General features: G+C 37.4%; 3 protein-coding genes across 3 annotated transcripts in view; 1 reads left to right on the plus strand and 2 right to left on the minus strand.

Moving 5' to 3' along the window:
• The window catches only part of LOC311087653 (uncharacterized protein), a 415,151-nt gene that overhangs the window by 27,949 nt on the left and 366,317 nt on the right, over positions 1 to 20,885 (minus strand). The window lies entirely within an intron of this gene.
• Positions 698 to 6,270, minus strand: plekhj1 (pleckstrin homology domain containing, family J member 1). Its single transcript, XM_084119156.1, has 6 exons — positions 5,914 to 6,270; positions 4,615 to 4,682; positions 4,464 to 4,530; positions 3,710 to 3,800; positions 3,570 to 3,633; positions 698 to 2,375 (listed from the first exon to the last, which is right to left on the minus strand). Exons 1-6 carry the CDS (start codon positions 6,005 to 6,007, stop codon positions 2,292 to 2,294), a joined length of 468 nt encoding a protein of 155 aa, XP_083975282.1. The 5' UTR covers positions 6,008 to 6,270; the 3' UTR covers positions 698 to 2,291.
• Positions 6,938 to 20,800, plus strand: sf3a2 (splicing factor 3a, subunit 2). The gene is made up of 8 exons (XM_084118960.1): positions 6,938 to 7,013; positions 10,238 to 10,457; positions 11,981 to 12,027; positions 12,110 to 12,219; positions 14,141 to 14,190; positions 16,899 to 17,039; positions 19,459 to 19,527; positions 20,397 to 20,800. Exons 2-8 carry the CDS (start codon positions 10,260 to 10,262, stop codon positions 20,658 to 20,660), a joined length of 879 nt encoding a protein of 292 aa, XP_083975086.1. The 5' UTR covers positions 6,938 to 7,013; positions 10,238 to 10,259; the 3' UTR covers positions 20,661 to 20,800.

The following is a 20,885-nucleotide window of genomic DNA, read 5'->3' on the forward strand; positions in this document are numbered from 1 at the left end:
CTTGAAAATGAGTCAGAATCATGTCGCATTCATAAAATGACTCGTTTTGTTTGTGGTATAACTGGTATTTAACAGGAAATATTAGTGTTATCTGTTTCCCTGAATAAAGCCGCAGTATGTGAGTGTTATTGTGCAAACAATGCAAAAATATGCAAAAATCTTGTTTTCCAGCACAAATATCTAAACATTCTTAAATCAAGATACATTTACTGGAGAAGAAGCAAAATGACTGACGATATTAAGTCTTGTTTAATGAAAAATGAATCAAAATGAAGTGAGTTTGTGCTTAAAAAAAATGAAAAATCTTAATTAAGGAAAAACAAGAGAATTTTTCTGACCACATTGGCAGATATTTATTAATATATATTTATTTCAGACTGTTAGTGGTTGAATAAGAATAAAATAAAAAGCACTGGTATCTTTTAAAAGCGATTTATTAACAAAAAAATAAGACTGAAATAAGGAACATTTATAAATTATGAAATCTAAATTATAGAAGGAATCATTGCAATTGCATGAAAGAAAGATCGAAAGCTTAAAACGTTCATAAATCTCACATTCACGCTCTTTTAAAGTCTGTATAATAGTTTCATCACTTACACAAATGGAAAGTTACAGGCACGAAGGGCTCAAATTAAAGGAAAGCAGTTCCTCATATTTCGCTGTGACGCATACAAATAATCCAGCAGAAATCCTCTCACATTGATTAAATCAAGTTTAATTAAATCTGCTACAGTCACAAACATTGATTGCAATGATGTTTAAACACATGTGAAGTTTACAAGTCAAATGTCACCACAAAATCAAAAGGAAAAAATAAGGACTTCCATGCATCAAGTAATAAAGCCTACTTTTAGGCGTTTGCATTGACAAATTATTGCATTTATTAAATTACTTAAATTGTGCATTTGTAAAGTAGTTTATGATGATGGTGTCTGAACAGGATCTGACCGACTGTATTACCGTAAAGAAAATGAGATTTATGAGAAGTATTTTGGGGTAAATGCAGTTGTTTTCATAAAAATAATCTCATAATTTAAAGGGGTGGTATAATGCCCTTTTCACAAGATGTAAAATAAGTCTCTGATGACCCAGAGTGTGTGTGTGTGAAGTTTTAGCTCAAAATACCCCACAGATATTTTTATATCGCATGTTAAAATCGTCACTTTTTGAGGTGAGCAAAAACACACCGTTGTGTGTCTGTCCCTTTAAATGCAAATGAGCTGCTGCTCCCGGCACAGAGGGGGCGGAGCTTCAAGAGCTTGTGTCCTTTTACCTCACACACACATGCACTGAACATTTCTAAAACTTTTAGCCTTTTATGTTCAAACTGGAGTCGGACAAAGATGGAGAGACTCGAGAAGAAGAGACAACATGTAGAAGAAACAGGACATTTCTGAATGATTAGCTGGTGAATTTATGAAGCTGATATGTAGTTATCTTCTAGTCATTGATTAGCATATTCTGTCTTGATAATCTATAAATCGTGTTCAGGGGGCGGGGTTTATGTAAATTCTAGTGTTGGTGATGTCACTAACCCGGGAGGAATGTGGTGTAGTCTCTACCAGCCGTTTGTTGTAGTTCTTAAAAAGCGATTTCTTTAAAAGCAAATATCTCCCTTTACTCTGAACTTTGAGTGTCGTAACTTTGCAGATGTTGTTTATGCTCAAACAGCAACATTACACACTAACTAAAGTTAGAAAAGTCAAATCATAATCAACCACCCCTTTAATAGTCATAAACAGGCTTAATTTTCGTTGTACAAAAAGATCATTTTCTATTTTTTCTCATGATTTTGTGGTAAATTCAGGCACAAAATCAAAGCAGCGAAAATGTTTTTAGGGAAACTGTAAAATCTCACAGGTCAGATTGACTGAAAGGCTTCAGTGCTTTTGGGAGAGAAAAAAAAAAACTTTTTAGTGCACTTTAGGTGAAGCTACATGACGCATGCATGACTGTGCAGAAAACTACTAACCTTTTTAACATCACAATTATACAAGGCAATAAAGGTGCAGAAATGAGTTTTTAAAAGCACGACCCAGTTCATGCCGTCCTCATGAACATCGACCTTGATATTAGGAAGAAACTTTAATAATTGCAACTGGCTCAAACTCAGCAGACATTCATTACAGTAATATAACGCATTTGTGTAAAATAAAACGATTATAGAGGTCAGAATGTACAGTGACTGATACTGGCAGACTGTAAAAGAGGAAAAACCTGAAGAAAAACAAACAAAACACAAGCATGAACGGCAAACAGCAGAGAAACCACATGATAGCATGAGGAGTTTATGTGGGAGGCGAAGGCAGAGGAGGAAGACTGTTGACCTGGAAGCGTGTTTCATCCGATATCCCATACTGCTCGAGTGGGTCCTGCGGGAAATCACACGTTAGATCAAAGCATAATCAATATTGTGTGGTAGAGCTGCATGATTAATCGTTAAAATATGCCGATCTCAGTTCTAACACCCACGATTTTATTCATAAATGACAACGATTCGCCTGTGTCTATTAAATCACACCGGAACGTTTAGATCTTCACACACGTTTTTTTTCCAAACACAGAGTATCATTATTTCTTCATTATCACAGACGTACTGGAATTAAAGTTTATAGCTCGGATTATAAACACTGATGTCTACTGTAATGATCAAAATAAAGTAAATCGCCATTTGAAAGTAAATTGATGCTTTAAATAAAGATTGTATCGATTACATCGTTACACCAGTAGGTGGCGACAAGTGTTAAAAAATGTGTTTGTGATTCATTCAAAAGATTAATTCAAAAACGCTGATTCATCCGGTAATGAAACAAGTGAAGGATTTATGAGTGAGTCATTGAATCATTCATTCAAAAGATTTGTTCAAAAACGCTGATTCATCCGGTAATGGAACAAATGAAGGATTTATGAGTGAGTCATTGAATCATTCATTCAAAAGATTCGTTCAAAAACGCTGATTCATCCAGTAATGGAACAAGTGAAGGATTTATAAGTGAGTCATTGAATCATTCATTCAAAAGATTCATTCAAAAACGCTGATTCATCCGGTAATTAAACAAGTGAAGGATTTATGAGTGAGTCATTGAATCATTCACTCGAGAGATTCGTTCAAAAACGCTGATTCATCCGGTAATGAAACAAATGAAGGATTTATGAGTGAGTCATTGAATCATTCATTCAAAAGATTCACTCAGAAACGCTGATTCATCCGGTAATGAAATAAATGAAGGATTTATGAGTGAGTCATTGAATCATTCATTCAAAAGATTCGTTCAAAAACGCTGATTCATCCGATAATTAAACAAGTGACGGATTTGAGTGAGTCATTGAATCATTCATTCAAAAGATTTGTTCAAAAACGCTGATTCATCCAGTAATGAAACAAGTGAAGGATTTATGAGTGAGTCATTGAATCATTCATTCAAATGATAGTTGTCTGTTCAGAATCGTGGAGAGAATCATGATCACCGTTTTAAACAAAGAAATCGTGCAGCTCTAATATGCGTTATATGATTATAACCAATCTAGGAGGTATTTGTTGCATTCATTAATATCGATTCCCTCACCTTTCCAGTCAATCGGTGGATTTCTGTGCGGTAGTAGATCAGGTTCTTGCGCATGAATTCATAACTGTGAGACAGAAGCAGATTACGGTTATAAATCATGAAACGCAGAGGATTATGGGTAATGTCAGCGTCACACACACCTGGCTTTAATGATGGCGTCGATCCATTCAACACACTGTTCCTGAGAATCGCATTCAAACAAATACTTCCTCTCGGCCTCGTCCAGGAACACTGGAAAACAAGCAAGAAACAGTGAGTGAGGTCACATTTATTTTTTAATTTAATTTAATTTTTTCCATGTTCTTTTGTCTTTTAGTGTGTAATGTTGCGGTTTGATCATAAAAAAACTCTGCAAAGTCACAAAGTTCTTCTCTATATCAGAGTCAGTGTTTCTGAACTCCTGAAACTACCCATTTCCACTCCCGAAACTACCCATTGTAGTCTTGAGTTTCTCCCGGGAATGAACATGTCACAATATTCCTCATTATAATAATTCATAAGCAGAATAAAGGGGCGGGGCCTGGTTGAGTTAGTTAGTAGTGTGTTAAACTGGCGGTTATGGAAAGGGGCGGGACATTTCCCAAACACACTCGAATCGCTCGACCAATCACAACACACTGCTCCAGCCGACCAATCAGAGCACAGTGTGCTTTTCAGAAGGAGGGGCTTCATAGAGACAGGAAGTAAACAGACCGTTACTGACAGACTGGGAAGAGAGGAGCCGCAACAATGGAGAATATGAGGAGAATAATCAACATTCAAGCAGGAAAACCTGCTCTAGCACAAAAAATAGGTTCTCTTTATAGAGTCAAAAAAGGAAGAGATACAGAGAACATCAGCCCTTTAGATGATGCTTTACATTAAAAGCACAAAGTGTGAAACTGTGACTCTTACCAATAGAGAAAGCATGATCGTCTTCCCTCTCCACGCGACACTGCTCCAGCAGGAGAGCGCCGATGGGCTGGAAACACAAGCAAAGTCAAACTGAAGCGGATGTGAACACGACGGCACTGAGATTCAGATCAGACGCTCAAACCGCACTCACCTCGTCCTCGTCGGTCCGGAAGTAAAACAGGAAGTTAACGATCAGTTTCACCAGGCGCTTCTTCACAACTGTGGAGTGAAAGAGGAGAATTAGGTCAAAACCAGACCAGAGGCACAGTCAATCTTACTTTACACTTAGTCAATGTTTAAAGTTAGCATGTTTAGTCAATATAATGCATGGTTTTTATATTTTTATTAGTTTGTATAGTAAAAGTTGTTTTTACCATGTAAAACTTCATTTTTCACAATCAGAGGCACTATTGATTATAACATTTATCGTGAATGATGGTGGTTTGAGACGACACGATCGCTGATCTGATGATGTAATCAACTTGGCAACAACCAATGGGAGCGCACATAGTGGATGTCACATGATCCGCCGCCTGGCGCTTTTTTTGACATACTAATGACCAAAAGCGATTAAATTCCTGTCAGATTCTTTATCGTATTGTGTAGAAACGCAATTGTTAATTATAACAAGGCGGTCTAGTTTTGTAACATCGCAACATTAGCTTAAAAGATTATGAGCATTGTAGTTTTGTTGCATTCTGACATCTTTGTGGATTATTACGAGAAAGTTCTAGTTGTTGCATAACCTGCCGGCCACAATTATAGTGTTGTTGCATCATGACAGCTTCGTTATAAATTTCATTTTCAATGTTGGCAATTTTAAAGTGACAAGTTGAAACTAAAAGTTGAACAGAGATCGACTTTATGCAAATTCGGCAACAATCAATAGGAGTCTGGAGGTCATGTGACTCGCCAACTGATCCAGTTGGAACTAACGACAAAAAATCCCTGTCCGTTTAAGAACGATAACTATAAATTTAACGTTAACTATATTACACACATTTGGGCGATAAGTTTTTGTATGCGCGCATTGTCGTCTGTCACTTTAAATGCTTGACTCTTTAAAGTCGGGTGGATTCTAATTGGCTTTCAATGTTTTTATCGTTCATTAGCTTTAAAAAGTTGAACAGCGAAAAGTTGAACAGAGATCAATTTTATGCAAATACAGCAACTACCAATAAGAGTGCACGTAGTGAAGGTCACGTGACTCGCTGTTAGCGTACGAAGCTGTACTCTGAATACTATACTACTTTAATGACTGCTGTCATATCTTTACAAGACAGCAATAGTACGAGTAGTACGCCACAATGCTATTTCGAATCCTAACATTGATCGTAAAGGGGACAGTCTTCTAGTTATGTCTAGTTTTCTCGCGTCTTGTGGCGTAGAAAAGGTGGTAGAAATCTAAAATAAAACAGATAATGGTGATAGTGAAATGATCGGCTCTTACCGTCTCCTTTCTTCGGGCCTCTCATGCCCAGCTCGGCCGCTCTCTCTGACGGCTGGCGGCTCATGAACACCAGCTCCTTCTCATTAAATCGCATTTTTAGCTCTTTGACAGCAGTTTCGTCTCATTAAAGCGCATTTTAGGACTTCAAACAGATCTGACAATTCTCATCCGGACTGTCAGTCATACTGCTGTAGCTCTTCTGACTCTGCGAATGAACTCAATCAAGCGATAACGTGTATGATACTAAACACACACACACACACACACACAACCATAGATATACCTACGTAGATTCCAAATTCGACTTCTCCAGAGACGTCGGCGCGCCCGCCATCTTGGAATGGTCAGCGTGTCGTCACTCACAGGGAGAATTAATGATAATATTTTTACTTTTTTAATTATTAAGTTTTATATTTTTATGAATGTGTTGTATGTTTAGTAGACTATCTCTGTTTACTGTATCTTTTTTGAAAATGTGTGATTTGTATTTTTATATGAATTGACTTATATGTATTGTTTTTATTCTATGTTGACTGTTTAGTCTTGTATTGTGTTAGTTTAGCAAAATCATCTGCTGAAGTTTATTTATATAGATATTAATCGATGCGTCTGGTCTAAACTGGTTGCAGACGCAGTCAACTTGCTCGAGTGTTCACTGACCAATGTTTTGACCGTTCCAATATGGCGGACGGCCAGACAGCCACGAATGAGGATTCTATGCGTTTATATCTATGCACACAACCAAAAGCTGGAGGAGCTGAACACATGTAGCCGACAGAGGGCGCTGCTTTACCTCTTAAAACGTCTGTACGCAAATATATATAAGGGGCACGTTTTGAAATGTCTTTAAAATAATAATAATAATCACAAAGCCATGTTTATGTTAATTAAAATATTTAGCTTTTTGATTATGACTGAGCTGTTTTAAGTACGCATTGTCTTCTAGACTTTCCAAAGAAAAAAAGACTTGCAATGTAGCGTTGCTATTGTGCTTTTTTAAATAAAGTTGTGCGTGTCAAAATAACAGGAACAGGAAGTGCATCACTCGTCGCGCATGCGCATTACAACTGCGACGGCGGCAAGCGTGATCTGGACGTAAGGTAAAATTTTTCAAAATGATATTTTTGATACAAAATGATGCTTATTTTCACATAAAAACACCAAACTAAACTCCATCTTTTAATAAGCTTTAAGCGTTTGTTATTGTTCATTGAAAGTGCAGCTTTGAAATCAATACGGCTCGATTCAGCTCTTACTTTCTAACTATTGTCTTATAACAGTTGCATAATTATTTGTATGCATGCTTCTTATATTGTATTTTAATTGATAAGTTTAACCGTACACTCAACCGTAAATGGGATCATATTGTACACTTATGCTTTCTATTATTTTTATTCCATTCTGTTATGTTAGTCAAGGTTTCTTGCTCTAAATACAATCATAATTCTTTAGACTATTTTACTCTCTCTCTCTCATTACAATCTAACAAGCTGTAACTTTCAGAACATTATATGTAAGTCTAAAATAATCATAAAGCTGTTCTTTTATTATTGGCTACCATAATTTATGAAGATTGTTTGTAACCCCATTTCAGTAAATTATCGCGTATGAATAAGTCGGTTATTCATTTTAATTTACCTTTGCTCTATATAGTATAATTATTATAGGTAATATGACTAAAATAACAGAAAACCTTTCGATAGTGTAAAAAAAAAAAAGAGATATTATTCACATTTATTGTAAGTCGTACTTCAAAACATTTCATTGTAGAAGTAAACACTGTAAAGTAAAATAAAACTGATCAATCGCACAAATAATTACAACTGAACAAAGATATAATCGAAGTGTTTTAAGATTTTCAGGTACAGAAACTAATCAAATGTAGAATAACACTGCACTTTAAAACATACATTACAAACATAGTTAATTTTTCTTTGTCTTTCTGTTGTTTGATTAGTGTTATTATAGAGACCGCATCAGTAATATTAGCCATGGATCCAGTATACTAATACACGTGTTTTCTTTCTCAACTGTTTACATTCACTTCTTAAAGGGGACATATCATGCCAAATGCACTTTTTTAGCCCTTAAATGCATTTTGTTGTATATTTGGAGTGTTTAGAAGTACAGAAAATATGAAATTATTCTCTTCAGGTGCTTCGTTGATATCTTTATATTCTGTTTTGGTCATATTTTTCAACCTGTTCCGATTTTTCTGTTATCTATGACGTTTTTTGAACTATTACGTCACAGTATTTGCCGCGGAACTGCCAAATAAGGACATTGACTTCCGGCCCCACAACTTTGAGCAATCCGCCATTTTTATTTCTCGCTGCAATTTTGTAGTCCAAGCTAAAGGATGCAGAAGTTACGAGAGGGTAAGTTAAAATGTTCAGTTGTTGGATGTAGTAACCCACACGCTTCATTACACCGTCTAATGTAGATGAACTGCTGCGCTTGTTACAGGGCGCATGTTTAACTGAAAGAACGAGCAGAGAGAGAGACCCGGTCGCGCGCTCACTCTCTCTCTTCAGAGCCAGGCGAAAGTGTAAACAAGACTTCACCGTCTCCAAACTAGACGCTGTCTTGCTCTCTCTCCCTCGCACATATTAATCAAAATAACTCGACACGGTGGTAAAAGGTCGGAAGACCAAAGTTTTATGTGTAAATACAGTACACACCATTGCGATACATCCATATGAAGACGTTGTTCTGCAGGTTCGTCGTCTTCATTTTCATCTCGCTCCGGCTCCGACTCTGGCTCGAACATGTAAGGCTGGCTGGACAAGTCTTCCGTTGTTGACATTTTGTTGATAACGTGTGAATAAAAAGTTTCTGTGCCGCTAGATAATCGTATCTCTGCTATCAAACTACAAAAATGGCCGAACGGGGTGGAGTTGAACCGAGTGTGGGCGGGGTATGAAGTGTCTCAATTGTATTTAAAGAGACCGCACCAAAACGAGTTGCTCTCAGACGCACATCAGAAAAGGGGTAGAAAAGGGGCCTGTGGAGCTATAATAATGAGGAATTCAGACCCAAGCATTGCATTTCCGCTTTATATAGACTACAAATGTATCATTTATATGTAACAAGGAAAAATTTAAAAGCATGATATGTCTCCTTTAAGACCTAACCGACTGTGTTTACGAGGATGTTTTGACATTTTTGTGTGTATTTGTCCGCTCAAGTCTTGAATGGTTTAACGTCATATTAAAATACACACAAACTAGTAGGTCATCCGGGGCCTTTTCGCCGACTGTTTTTTTATTTTTTGGACATGCTACTCTTTTAGCGTACAGTTTTTCAAAATTCACATATTACTTTGATGAAAGGTTTTGATCCACTAGTGTTGACTACTGTAGTGGGGAAGTATTCAATTTCTTCTCTACTTAAAGTTCAAACTCTTTCATTCTAAGAGATCAAGAGTGCATCATATGTCCCCTTTAAAGGTCCTGTATTATGCCCCTTTTCACAAGATGTAAAATAAGTCTCTGATGTCCCCAGAGTGTGTATGTGAAGTTTCAGCTCAAAATACCCCACAGATCATTTTTTACAGCATGTTTAAATTGTCATTTTTTGGGGCTCAGAAAAACGCGCTGTTTTAGTGTGTGCCCTTTAAATGCAAATGAGCTGCTGCTGGACGACCCAGGGGGCGGAGCTTCACGAGCTCACTCAGTCTCTCAGGACAATATCACCTCACGGAATGATGATAATATCAGAAACTCTCAGTAACGGTGTTTATTTCCAGTCGGACAATAATGCCTACAGAGTCAGAGTGCTGTATAGAGATGGAACAGGTATAGTTTAGTAGTTTAATTACGGTTATTATAACGTATTTGTCATCTGCTTGTATGTATCCAATATTTATTAATAGCCTACAAGTCTGCTGTCTGAATGATGATCAAACATATACTGATGAGTTTAATAAAGTTTATTGTACCTCACACAAAAGATGAAGCGTCAGTTTTACTCCAGAAAATCACCGTAAGAGCTGAGTAAACACAGTAAGTTATAAGAAGTGCGCAAGTACATAAACGAATTTCGGTAGAGTTGAGGGAGCATTCCTGTGGGCGGAGCTTAGTCAAGAAACGGCTCTAGTGACGTCATTAAAGAAGGAAGTAGAGGGATGTAGTCCAAACGGGCCGTTCGATGTAGGCGACTTCTGTTAAATAAAATATCTCGCTTGGCATTGAACTTTGAGCTTTATAATTTTACAGATATTATTTATGCTCTAACAGCAACATTACACACTAACTAAAGTTTGAAACATGGGATCACGAAGAACGGGACCTTTAACCCTTTCCCTGTTGGCTGGTGTCCGCAGGATTGTGTGAGGATCTGCCATCATGGATTTCCAGCACAGAGCCGGAGGGAAGACGGGCAGCGGCGGAGTCGCGTCGTCGTCCGAGAGCAACCGAGACCGGCGGGAACGACTGCGCCAGCTCGCGCTCGAGACCATAGACATCAATAAAGACCCGTACTTCATGAAGAACCACCTGGGGTCTTATGAGTGTAAACTGTGTCTCACGCTTCACAATAATGAGGTAACATAATGCTCTTTATAGACACGAATGTTTCGTTCACACTGAAAGGGTTAGTTCGCCCAAAAATGAAAGTTCTGTCAGTAATTCCTCTCCCTCATGTTGTTCAACCCCGTAAGACTTTCGTTCATCTTCAGAACACAAATGAAGATATTTCTGATTAAATCTGAGAGCTGGCTCACTCCTCCATAGGCTTCTCTGTAATCGATATCCGCCATCTCAGAAAAGTTAGTAAAGACATCGTTAAAATAGTCCAAGTGACTACAGTGGCTCAACCTTAAGTTTATCAAGCGACGAGAATACTTTTAGTGCGGAAAATAACGACTTTATTCAACTCTTCATGTTCTTCCTCTGAGTGAGTTCCCGTAGTGTATCAGCGCAGCGCTTCTGGGTCGTACGTCAGAACGGAGGCTCGCTATTGGCTGACGCTGGTCATGTGTGTGATGATGCGTGTGATGCTGGCCAATAGTGAGCCTCCGTTCTGACGTACAACCCAGAAGCGCTCAGAGGCTCACACAGAAGAACATGAAGAGTTGAATAAAGTCGTTATTTTTGTTTTTTTAACTAACCCTTTAAGGGTTACAGTGCTCAGTTTTGAGATTTTGGGCTAGTTTACTCCTTCAATATGTGTTCTTTCAAGCTGCTATAAAGAAAATGTTGACAATATACATTAAGATGTTTATTTTATTACATTTTGTTTACTTGCGGCGGTAAGTTTCTCCCGAATTTACCAGGAAGTCAGCATTCCAGCGCGACTCGCCGAGCTCCGCCTGTTCACTGAAGTCGGTCATGACCGGGGTCGCTGTAAAGCTCTGAGTCTCCTGCACAACGCTGTCCCAAATATGGGCATTTCCTTTCTATCAGTAACCAATCGTGAATGTCCAAAGGGAGATTTAAAGCTAACGATGAAATCTCGTTTAGAGCTGTTTAACTCTTTAAATGCCGTTTTCTCAAAATTAGTTTTTTTGTCATTCTCCAGAACAAACATCCCAGCCTATGTACACCAAACTCTCCAGTTATACACTTAGCAGTATTCTGAAGATATTTTCAGAGGGATTTGTTAATAAATCATTCCTGGCCTGATTTATGTGACTTTTTAAAAAAAAAAAATATGGCGAAAATCGATTTTTTTAAGGCTATGGACAGTGTATTTTGATTTCCTAGGTAATGAAAGCATATATCCTGAAATCCCTCTGAATTTTTTTTTCATCTTGTCTGTAAACAAAAAGAATTTTGCACCTGGCTTTATCATATGTTCAGATCTATCTACCGAAAATATATGCAAAATCGCGCATATTTAACGAGATAATGCATAATTTGCTTAATTAAACATACAAATTTCAAAAACTTGTAATACATTTTTTTTATATACTTGTGTAAGTAATCAACTGAGGAAGTTTCATGGTGATATCTATTATTTTAAAATGTTACCCTATTCACCTGTAGTGTCTCGCCTTAATGCACTTCATGAACACGAATGTTTCGTTCACACTTAAATGTGAATTGTTTGTGATTTTCTCTTGTAGGGAAGTTACCTCGCTCACACACAGGGCAAAAAGCATCAGTCTAACCTGTAAGTGCCGCATTCACACACACGATCATTAACGGGACGATGAGCAGGAGCTTATCGTGTCGCCTGTGCTCTTCATTTTCAGCGCGAGACGAGCCGCGAAAGAAGCAAAAGAAGCTCCGGCTCAACCGGCCCCAGAGAAGGTCAAGGTTGAAGTGAAGAAGTTTGTCAAGATTGGCAGACCGGGTTATAAAGGTATGACTTTGAGCCTTATAAAACACAAGTAGAATGATTATGATTGATTTCCCTTCAACGTTTAATCATATATAGACGTTTCTCATTGACTACATTTACACGCACTCTCATCTTATGCAATGTTGCGATTAGGGCTGCACAGTATATCGAAATTATTGAAATATCGCAGATACAGTGAGGAAAATAAGTATTTGAACACCCTGCTATTTTGCAAGTTCTCCCACTTAGAAATCATGGAGGGGTCTGAAATTGTCATCGTAGGTGCATGTCCACTGTGAGAGACATAATCTAAAAAAAAAATCCAGAAATCACAATGTATGATTTTTTAACTATTTATTTGTATGATACAGCTGCAAATAAGTATTTGAACACCTGTCTATCAGCTAGAATTCTGACCCTCAAAGACCTGTTAGTCTGCCTTTAAAATGTCCACCTCCACTCCATTTATTATCCTAAATTAGATGCACCTGTTTGAGGTCGTTAGCTGCATAAAGACACCTGTCCACCCCATACAATCAGTAAGAATCCAACTACTAACATGGCCAAGACCAAAGAGCTGTCCAAAGACACTAGAGACAAAATTGTACACCTCCACAAGGCTGGAAAGGGCTACGGGGAAATTGCCAAGCAGCTTGGTGAAAAAAGGTCCACTGTTGGAGCAATCATTAGAAAATGGAAGAAGCTAAACATGACTGTCAGTCTCCCTCGGACTGGGGCTCCATGCAAGATCTCACCTCGTGGGGTCTCAATGATCCTAAGAAAGGTGAGAAATCAGCCCAGAACTACACGGGAGGAGCTGGTCAATGACCTGAAAAGAGCTGAGACCACCGTTTCCAAGGTTACTGTTGGTAATACACTAAGACGTCATGGTTTGAAATCATGCATGGCACGGAAGGTTCCCCTGCTTAAACCAGCACATGTCAAGGCCCGTCTTAAGTTTGCCAATGACCATTTGGATGATCCAGAGCAGTCATGGGAGAAAGTCATGTGGTCAGATGAGGCCAAAATAGAACTTTTTGGTCATAATTCCACTAAACGTGTTTGGAGGAAGAAGAATGATGAGTACCATCCCAAGAACACCATCCCTACTGTGAAGCATGGGGGTGGTAGCATCATGCTTTGGGGGTGTTTTTCTGCACACGGGACAGGGCGACTGCACTGTATTAAGGAGAGGATGACCAGGGCCATGTATTGCGAGATTTTGGGGAACAACCTCCTTCCCTCAGTTAGAGCATTGAAGCATTGCATTTCTGGATTTTTTTTTTAGATTATGTCTCTCACAGTGGACATGCACCTACGATGACAATTTCAGACCCCTCCATGATTTCTAAGTGGGAGAACTTGCAAAATAGCAGGGTGTTCAAATACTTATTTTCATCACTGTATATATATTGCTATATGCATATCACAGCGGTCATGAGTCATGAACTAAAGACAGAGAAAATCAGTCACTCTCGGCTGAATAACTTCTGTAGCTTTAATAAGAATCAGGATATATTGAATTCATACAGTGAAAACTAAGCAGTGTTTTATTTTTACATTTGATTATTCAGTTTGTGTTGTTTAATAACCCTAAAGTAGGATAACCTGAACCCCGAGGTTTACACTGATGTTAAAATAACACTTCTGATATACAGTAAAACACTGATGTTCACTGTCAGAAGTTTAGGGATGTTTTCTTGTCACGAAATTAATGTGAAAATGTATAATTTTAAATATGTTTTAAAGATAATTTTAAGTTTATTTTACACACTTTAAGCATTATCGTATCAAACATTGCATTATTTAATGAGTTATCGCATATCGCATTTGTCTTCAACTTTACCTGATGCAAACACAAGACTTTGATCAAATTGCTGTGATTAAGCTCTTAATTGTTGCAACCATTATAACAAGTGTTTTTATTTTTTTTTACCCATAGTAACAAAACAAAGGGATCCGGAGGTCGGACAGCAGAGTCTGCTTTTCCAGGTAATCCAGTGGCCTGTTGCATAAACTGCTTAGACTATTCTTAAAGGTGTTTTCTTCAAGACCTCTTAGCTGGTCAGACTAGTTGTAACCCTTGTGCTGTGTTAAAACTTGCGGTGTTCCCGGTCAAAAATGACCCGCCTACAAAAAAATAGCTTATAAATCTCTCGTTATGCTACATCATCCCCAAATATTGGATTCAATCTTTTCGTCGACTTGTTTTCTTTCAATTAGGATCGGTTTTATATTTCTTTTTGGAATTGATCGATCGTAGGCCTTATTTATCTGAGCTTATGAACCTCAGTTTCTGAGTGAAAAAAGCATTATTTGTGGATAATTTTGTAAATTTTACATATAATACGAAAATAAATTGCACTGTTTATCACACAATTGTGCTTTAAGGTTTAACCAGGAAATTTGTTTTGAAATGCTTTTATTTTGTACAAAATGACACCGTGTCAAAAATGACCGGCTTACAAAAAATAGCTTATAAATCTCTCGTTATGCTACCTTATCACCTAATATTGGATTCAATCTTTTTGTCAACTTGTTTTCTTTAAATTAGAACAGGTTTTGTATTTATTTTTGGAACTGATAAATTGCTTCTCTGATTTTTTTTTTTTTGTGTCTCCCCCATTCATTTCCAATGGGCAGTCATTTTTAACCAATATAAGCTCAGATAAATAAGGCCTACGATCAATCAGTTTCAAAAATAAATACAAAAACCTGTCATAATTTAAAGAAAACAAGTTGACAAAAAGATTGAATCCAATATTTGGTGGTAAAATAGCATAACATATTTATAAGCTATTTTTTTGTAAGCCGGTCATTTTTGACCGGGAACATCTCAAGTGTGACTTTGTACCATTTTGTAAAAAGTAAAAGCATTTCAAAACAGATTTCTTGGTTAAAAGTTAAAGCACAATTGTGTGATAAACTGTGAATTTTTTTCATATTTTATGTAAAATTTACAAAATTATCCACAAATAATGCTTATTTCACTCAGAAACTGAGGTACATAAGCTCAGATAAATAAGGCCTACGATCGATCAATTCCAAAAAGAAATATAAAACTGATCCTAATTGAAAGAAAACAAGTTTACAAAAAGATTTAATCAAATATTTGGTGATGATGTAGCATAATGAGAGATTTATGAGCAATTTTTTGTAGACCGGTCATTTTTGACCGGGAACATCACAAATGTTACAATGTGGGGTGGTGGGGGGGGGCATCTGCAAAGTTAAAGGTGCAGTGTGTAATATTAAAGGAGAAGTTCACTTTCAAAAAAACTTTTGCTGATAATTTACTCACCCCCATGTCATCCAAGATGTCCATGTCTTTCTTTCTTCAGTCGCAAAGAAATTAAGGTTTTTGATGAAAACATTCCAGGATTTCCCCCCATGTAATGGATTCTATTGGGACCCAAACGGTAGAAGGTCCAAATGACAGTTTAAGTGCAGCTTCAAAGGGCTTTAAACGATACCAGACGATGAATAAGGGTCTTATCTAGCGAAACGATCGGTCATTTCCAAAATAAATAAAAAAGTTTAAGTTTTATAAGCACAAACGCTCGCCTTGCTCTGTTCTGTGATGCGCGTTGAAGACGTCACGTAATACGCAATTACGTTGAAAAGGTCACGCTTGACGTGTTTACAAATGTGCGGAAGGAGGACCATATACACATTTTCAAATGTATTTGTGTCAGTTTATCGTTTAAAATGCCCATTTCGTGTGCGTATCCTGGGTGTTTTAATATTAAAAAGCCAAAAAGAACATTTTCTTCAGGACAGAAATTTTTCAAGCGTGACCTTTTCAACGTAATTGCGTATTACGTGACGTCACGAACGCGCATCACAGAACAGAGCAAGGCGAGCGTTTGTGCTTATAAAACTTAAACTTTTTTATTTATTTTGGAAATGACCGATCGTTTCGCTAGATAAGACCCTTATTCATCGTCTGGTATCGTTTAAAGCCCTTTGAAGCTGCACTTAAACTGTCATTTGGACCTTCTACTGTTTGGGTCCCAATAGAATCCATTACATGGGGGGAAATCCTGGAATGTTTTCATCAAAAACCTTAATTTCTTTGCGACTGAAGAAAGAAAGACATGGACATCTTGGATGACATGGGGGTGAGTAAATTATCAGCAAAAGTTTTTTTGAAAGTGAACTTCTCCTTTAAGGAGGATCTGTTGACATAAACGCAATATCATATACATATCTATGTTTTCAGTGGTGTATAAAGACCTTACTTAATGAAGCGTTATGCTTTTATTAGCTTAGAATGAGGCATTTCTCTCTACACACACCGCGGGTCCGCTTACATCGACATGTTTCTACGGTGGCCCTGAACGGACAAATGCGTTTCGTCACTATGTTGTTCTTCGTGTAAAGAAGCTTCAGCTAAAGTCAGCGAATAAAACACTGACACAATGATGAACAAGTGACAATAATATTCGCAATAACATCGTTTTACTGAATAATCAAGTAAACCTAATTTCTTAATTGATCTTTGTAAAGAAACCTCATTGTTTAACTGGCTCCTCTCTGCTGTCTCAGACGACGACATCACTTCCTGTCGGCCACTGTAACTTCTGTTGGGTGCAGTTCACAACCTCACCACTAGATGTGCTAAAACTTACACACTGCACCTTTAATGTTTTGCTCCTGCAAACCTTCATTGACGACATAACCGGGTCCTTGTTTTTCAGATTGATTACCCAGAGATCGCAGAAGGCATCGGGCCGAGGCATCGCTTCATGTCCGCGTACGAGCAGAGGATCGAGCCTCCAGACCGTCGCTGGCAGTATCTGCTGTTCGCCGCTGAACCGTATGAAACCATCGCATTCAAGGTCCGTCCAATAAAACATCCGTCTCGTGACACGAGGAGGGATTGTGAAACTACAGTCATCAACATTCCACTGCAAAAAATGATTCTTACTTAGTATTTTTGTCTTGTTTCCAGTCCAAATATCAAAAAATTCTTAAATCAAAATGCATTTACTAGATGAGTAAAATGCTTAAGATATTAAGTCTTATTTTCTGGGGGGAAAAAATCCAAATGAAGTGAGTTTTTGCTTAAAACAAGCAAAATGAACTTCCAATGGGGTGAGAGAAATAATCTTGTATCCGTTTGAATTAATATTATTTTTCTGACCCCATTGGCTGATAATTGTGCTTGTTTTAAGTAAAAACTCACTTCATTTGGATTTTTTCCCCCCAGAAAACAAGACTTAATATCTTATGGCATTTTACTACTTTAGTCAAATACATCTTAATTTAAGAATTTTATTTGGACTGGAAACTGGAGTAAGAAAAGCATTTTTTGCAGTGTTGAAGTGGATCAAAACCTTTCATCAAAGTTATACACGAATTTTGAACAATACCCGTTCTTGTCTTAGATGAACTTTGATAAACTTTTTTGATCCACTTCAAACGTTGACTACTGTAGTTTAATCATTAGATTTAGCATTAGATTTGTTGTCAGTGTTGGGGAAAGTTACTTTTAAAACTAATGTGTTACGATATTGCCTTAGAAAAGTAACTAATTGCATTACTTAGTTATTTTTTTTATGGAAAGTAATGCATTACACTAATTTTGTTACATTTCTCACCTGGTCTGGGCTTGCTCGTTTGTTTTTTAATAACAAAAAAAGTTATATTTTTGGCCAATGCAAAGGCCATTCCACATCAGAAGTGAACTGAAGAAGCCTCAAGCTGAAGGACCTGTACAGTAGAGGTCGATAAATGGGAACACTTGCATTACTTGTTTGAAAAAGTAGCACGATATTGGGAAAAACTGTACAGATATTGAATAATCAAATGTAAAATAACACTGCATAGTCTCTTTACTGTATAAATTAAATATAATTAATCTTTGTTAAAGCTACAAAAGTGATTTTCTCTTTGTATTTTGTTGTTTGTTTAAAGTTGGCGTGAAATCAAATTTGACAAATCTTCATTTTATATGTAATATTATAGTGTTTATTATAAATGATTTATCTGTGCACTTCATTATTTTTTTTAAATTCATGTACCCTTATAATCTTTAATCAAATACATTACCCTTCCCTCCCCCCTCGAAACGACCTCTCTTCTCTGTCGGTCACGTGCCAATCAATTCCCGAACGACGAAATCAAGCCCCGCCCTACATTTTTTTTCTAATTTCAGAAGCCGTTTCACTCGGATATACGTCACAACAAGGAAAAAATGACAATCTCAACTTCCGTTTCATGCCAACTTTAAGATTAATGATACAGACGGCTGCAGGAATATTAGGCTGCTGTCCCTTTAAGACCAAATGCACTGATTACGTTCACGTTAGCCATAAACCTGACCATTCAAGCCATTCTGTGTTTGAGGATACTCACAGAGACGGGCATTTTGACAATTTTGTGTGTATTTGTCCGTTCAAACGCAAATAGACGTGTAAGAGAATGGATTTCGGTGTTCATTAATTGAGTTCTTTCGCATCTTTTTGCTTTACTTGAATGGTTTGAAATCGCTTGAACTGGCAGGAGCTAAAACACGTGCAAACGATGAACTTACGCTCTATGATGGTTAAAGTAATGCGTTACTCAAGTTACTTGTGATGTTTAAAATGTCACCAGCCCTATCAAAGTGTCCAAATGTTTTTTTTTGTTTTTTTTTAATTAAATAATTAATTTATTCTCTTTTTTTTTTATACTATTAAAAAGTGATCAGTTGTAGACCTGAAATACTGATTTGAGTGGTGGTTGTTATTGTTATATTAAGAATAGAGAAAGAAAAAGAAAGAAAAAATGTATGTATGTATATATATATATATATATATATATATATATATATATATATATATTTAATAATCTTAAATCTTAATAATCTTAAATCTTAAAATTACACGTTTTTAGAATTTTATGTGGAATTTTACATGTATATTATTATCTGAAAGCTTCAGTTAAGAAAAAAGAGTCCATTACAATGTACAAAGCAATCGTTCTGGCAACAATATTACGTTTTTATGAAAGAAAAAAGCGGGAATCTGTAGATTGATACATGAAAGTAACGACAAGATCAGTTATTTCTATAGAATTCAATAAAAACGTATGTTCACATTTTCTTATTTAGTCTTTAAATGTCTTATTTTGTGTTTAAATAAGCAGCAATGTGTTTAACAAGCCACACAATGGCATTTAAATAATAATTAATCTAGGTATGTTTTAAAAACAGAAAGTTAGGTATGTTTTAAAAACAGTTTTTGATGTTATTGCTTATTGTTGTCATATTTTCAGGTGCCCAGTCGAGAGATCGATAAAGCCGAGACTCGCTTTTGGACACATTGGAATAGGGAAACAAAACAGGTGAGAATGGATGGAAAAAAGTTTTTTGATCATCTTATTATCAAATAAAGATCCATCGCTTTTTTCCTCATGCCAGATTCCCATGTTTTATTAAATTGTTATGGTTTAAGTTCTCTTAGAAATTATATCACTCGGCAAACACTTTAGAAGAATTTTCCTGCTTGAATGTTGATTATTCTCCTCATATTCTCCATTGTTGCGGCTCCTCTCTTCCCAGTCTGCCAGTAACGCTCTGTTTACTTCCTGTCTCTATGAAGCCCCTCCTTCTGAAAAGCACACTGTGCTCTGATTGGTCAGCTGGAGCAGTGTGTTGTGATTGGTCGAGCGCTTCGAGTGTGTTTGGGAAATGTCCCGCCCCTTACCATAACCGCCAGTTTAACACACTACTAACTAACTCAACCAGTCCCCGCCCCTTTATTCTGCGCATGAATTATTATAATGAGGAATATTGTGACGTGTTCGTTCCCGGGAGAAACTCAAGACTACAATGGAGGCGTTTCAGGAGTTCAGAAACACTGACTCTGATATAGAGAAGAACTGGAGCTTCTTCATGATCATTACACAAAAGATGAACATGGAAAAAATCTTTATTTCAAAGTGTCATTGTTACAGTGTAATTATATATTTAAGTACTGAGTAATATTAAGCAAGCACATGTACTTACTATAGGATTAGGGTTTGGTTTAGATTTATTATGCATGATTTACTTTTATTACTACGGCAAGTACATGTAACAAGGACACTGTAAAATAAAGTGTTACCTAAACTTATTACTCGCCATGAAGTGTTTGCACGCTGTTAAAACACCAACCAACCATCTGTATTTCCTAAACGCTTAACCTCTCCTCCTCCTCCTCTTCCTCTTCCAGTTCTTCCTGCAGTTCCACTTTAAGATGGAGAAAGCGCTGGCGGCTCCTCAGGGCCCGTCGGCCGGCGTGAAGCGTCCCCCGTCTCTGATCACGGGCCTCGGGCCTCGGTCCCTCAGCGACTCCATGCCGCCTCCACCCGGAGGGATCCCGGGAATGCCCCCCCTGCCCCCCGGAGCCCCCCACCCGCACCACATGCCCCCGCAGATGCCCCTGCCCCCCCACCTCAGGCCCCCGCTGCCCTCCGACGGCATGCATAACCTCTGAGGGTTTATTACGTGGACTCGATTGCAAACCAGCGTTTCATGTACATCTGAAGTCACAATCTCACTGCTCCTGTCCAATGATTGACTGTCAAAATGTTATTTTTATGGGTTTTTTATTATTAAAGTCAACATGAAACAGAAGTTGCACTAGTCTTTTCTTCCCTGTTTTGACGATATTCGAGTGAAACGCTTCTCAAACAAGAACAAATGAGACCCTTTTATATTT

The sequence above is a fragment of the Abramis brama genome, assembly GCF_963993115.1.
Source record: "Abramis brama genome assembly, chromosome: 7".
NCBI classification, from domain to species: domain Eukaryota; kingdom Metazoa; phylum Chordata; class Actinopteri; order Cypriniformes; family Leuciscidae; genus Abramis; species Abramis brama.

Coding starts and splice junctions, on each gene's coding strand:
- plekhj1 (XM_084119156.1), bottom strand. CDS start 6,007: ATGCGATTTAATGAGAAGGAGCTGGTGTTCATGAGCCGCCAGCCGTCA. Junction 4,683..5,913: donor AGGCCCGAAGAAAGGAGACG/GTAAGAGCCGAT, acceptor TTCACTCCACAG/TTGTGAAGAAGCGCCTGGTG. Junction 2,376..3,569: donor TCCACCGATTGACTGGAAAG/GTGAGGGAATCG, acceptor GATTTCCCGCAG/GACCCACTCGAGCAGTATGG.
- sf3a2 (XM_084118960.1), top strand. CDS start 10,260: ATGGATTTCCAGCACAGAGCCGGAGGGAAGACGGGCAGCGGCGGAGTC. Junction 17,040..19,458: donor ATGAAACCATCGCATTCAAG/GTCCGTCCAATA, acceptor TCATATTTTCAG/GTGCCCAGTCGAGAGATCGA. Junction 19,528..20,396: donor GGAATAGGGAAACAAAACAG/GTGAGAATGGAT, acceptor TTCCTCTTCCAG/TTCTTCCTGCAGTTCCACTT.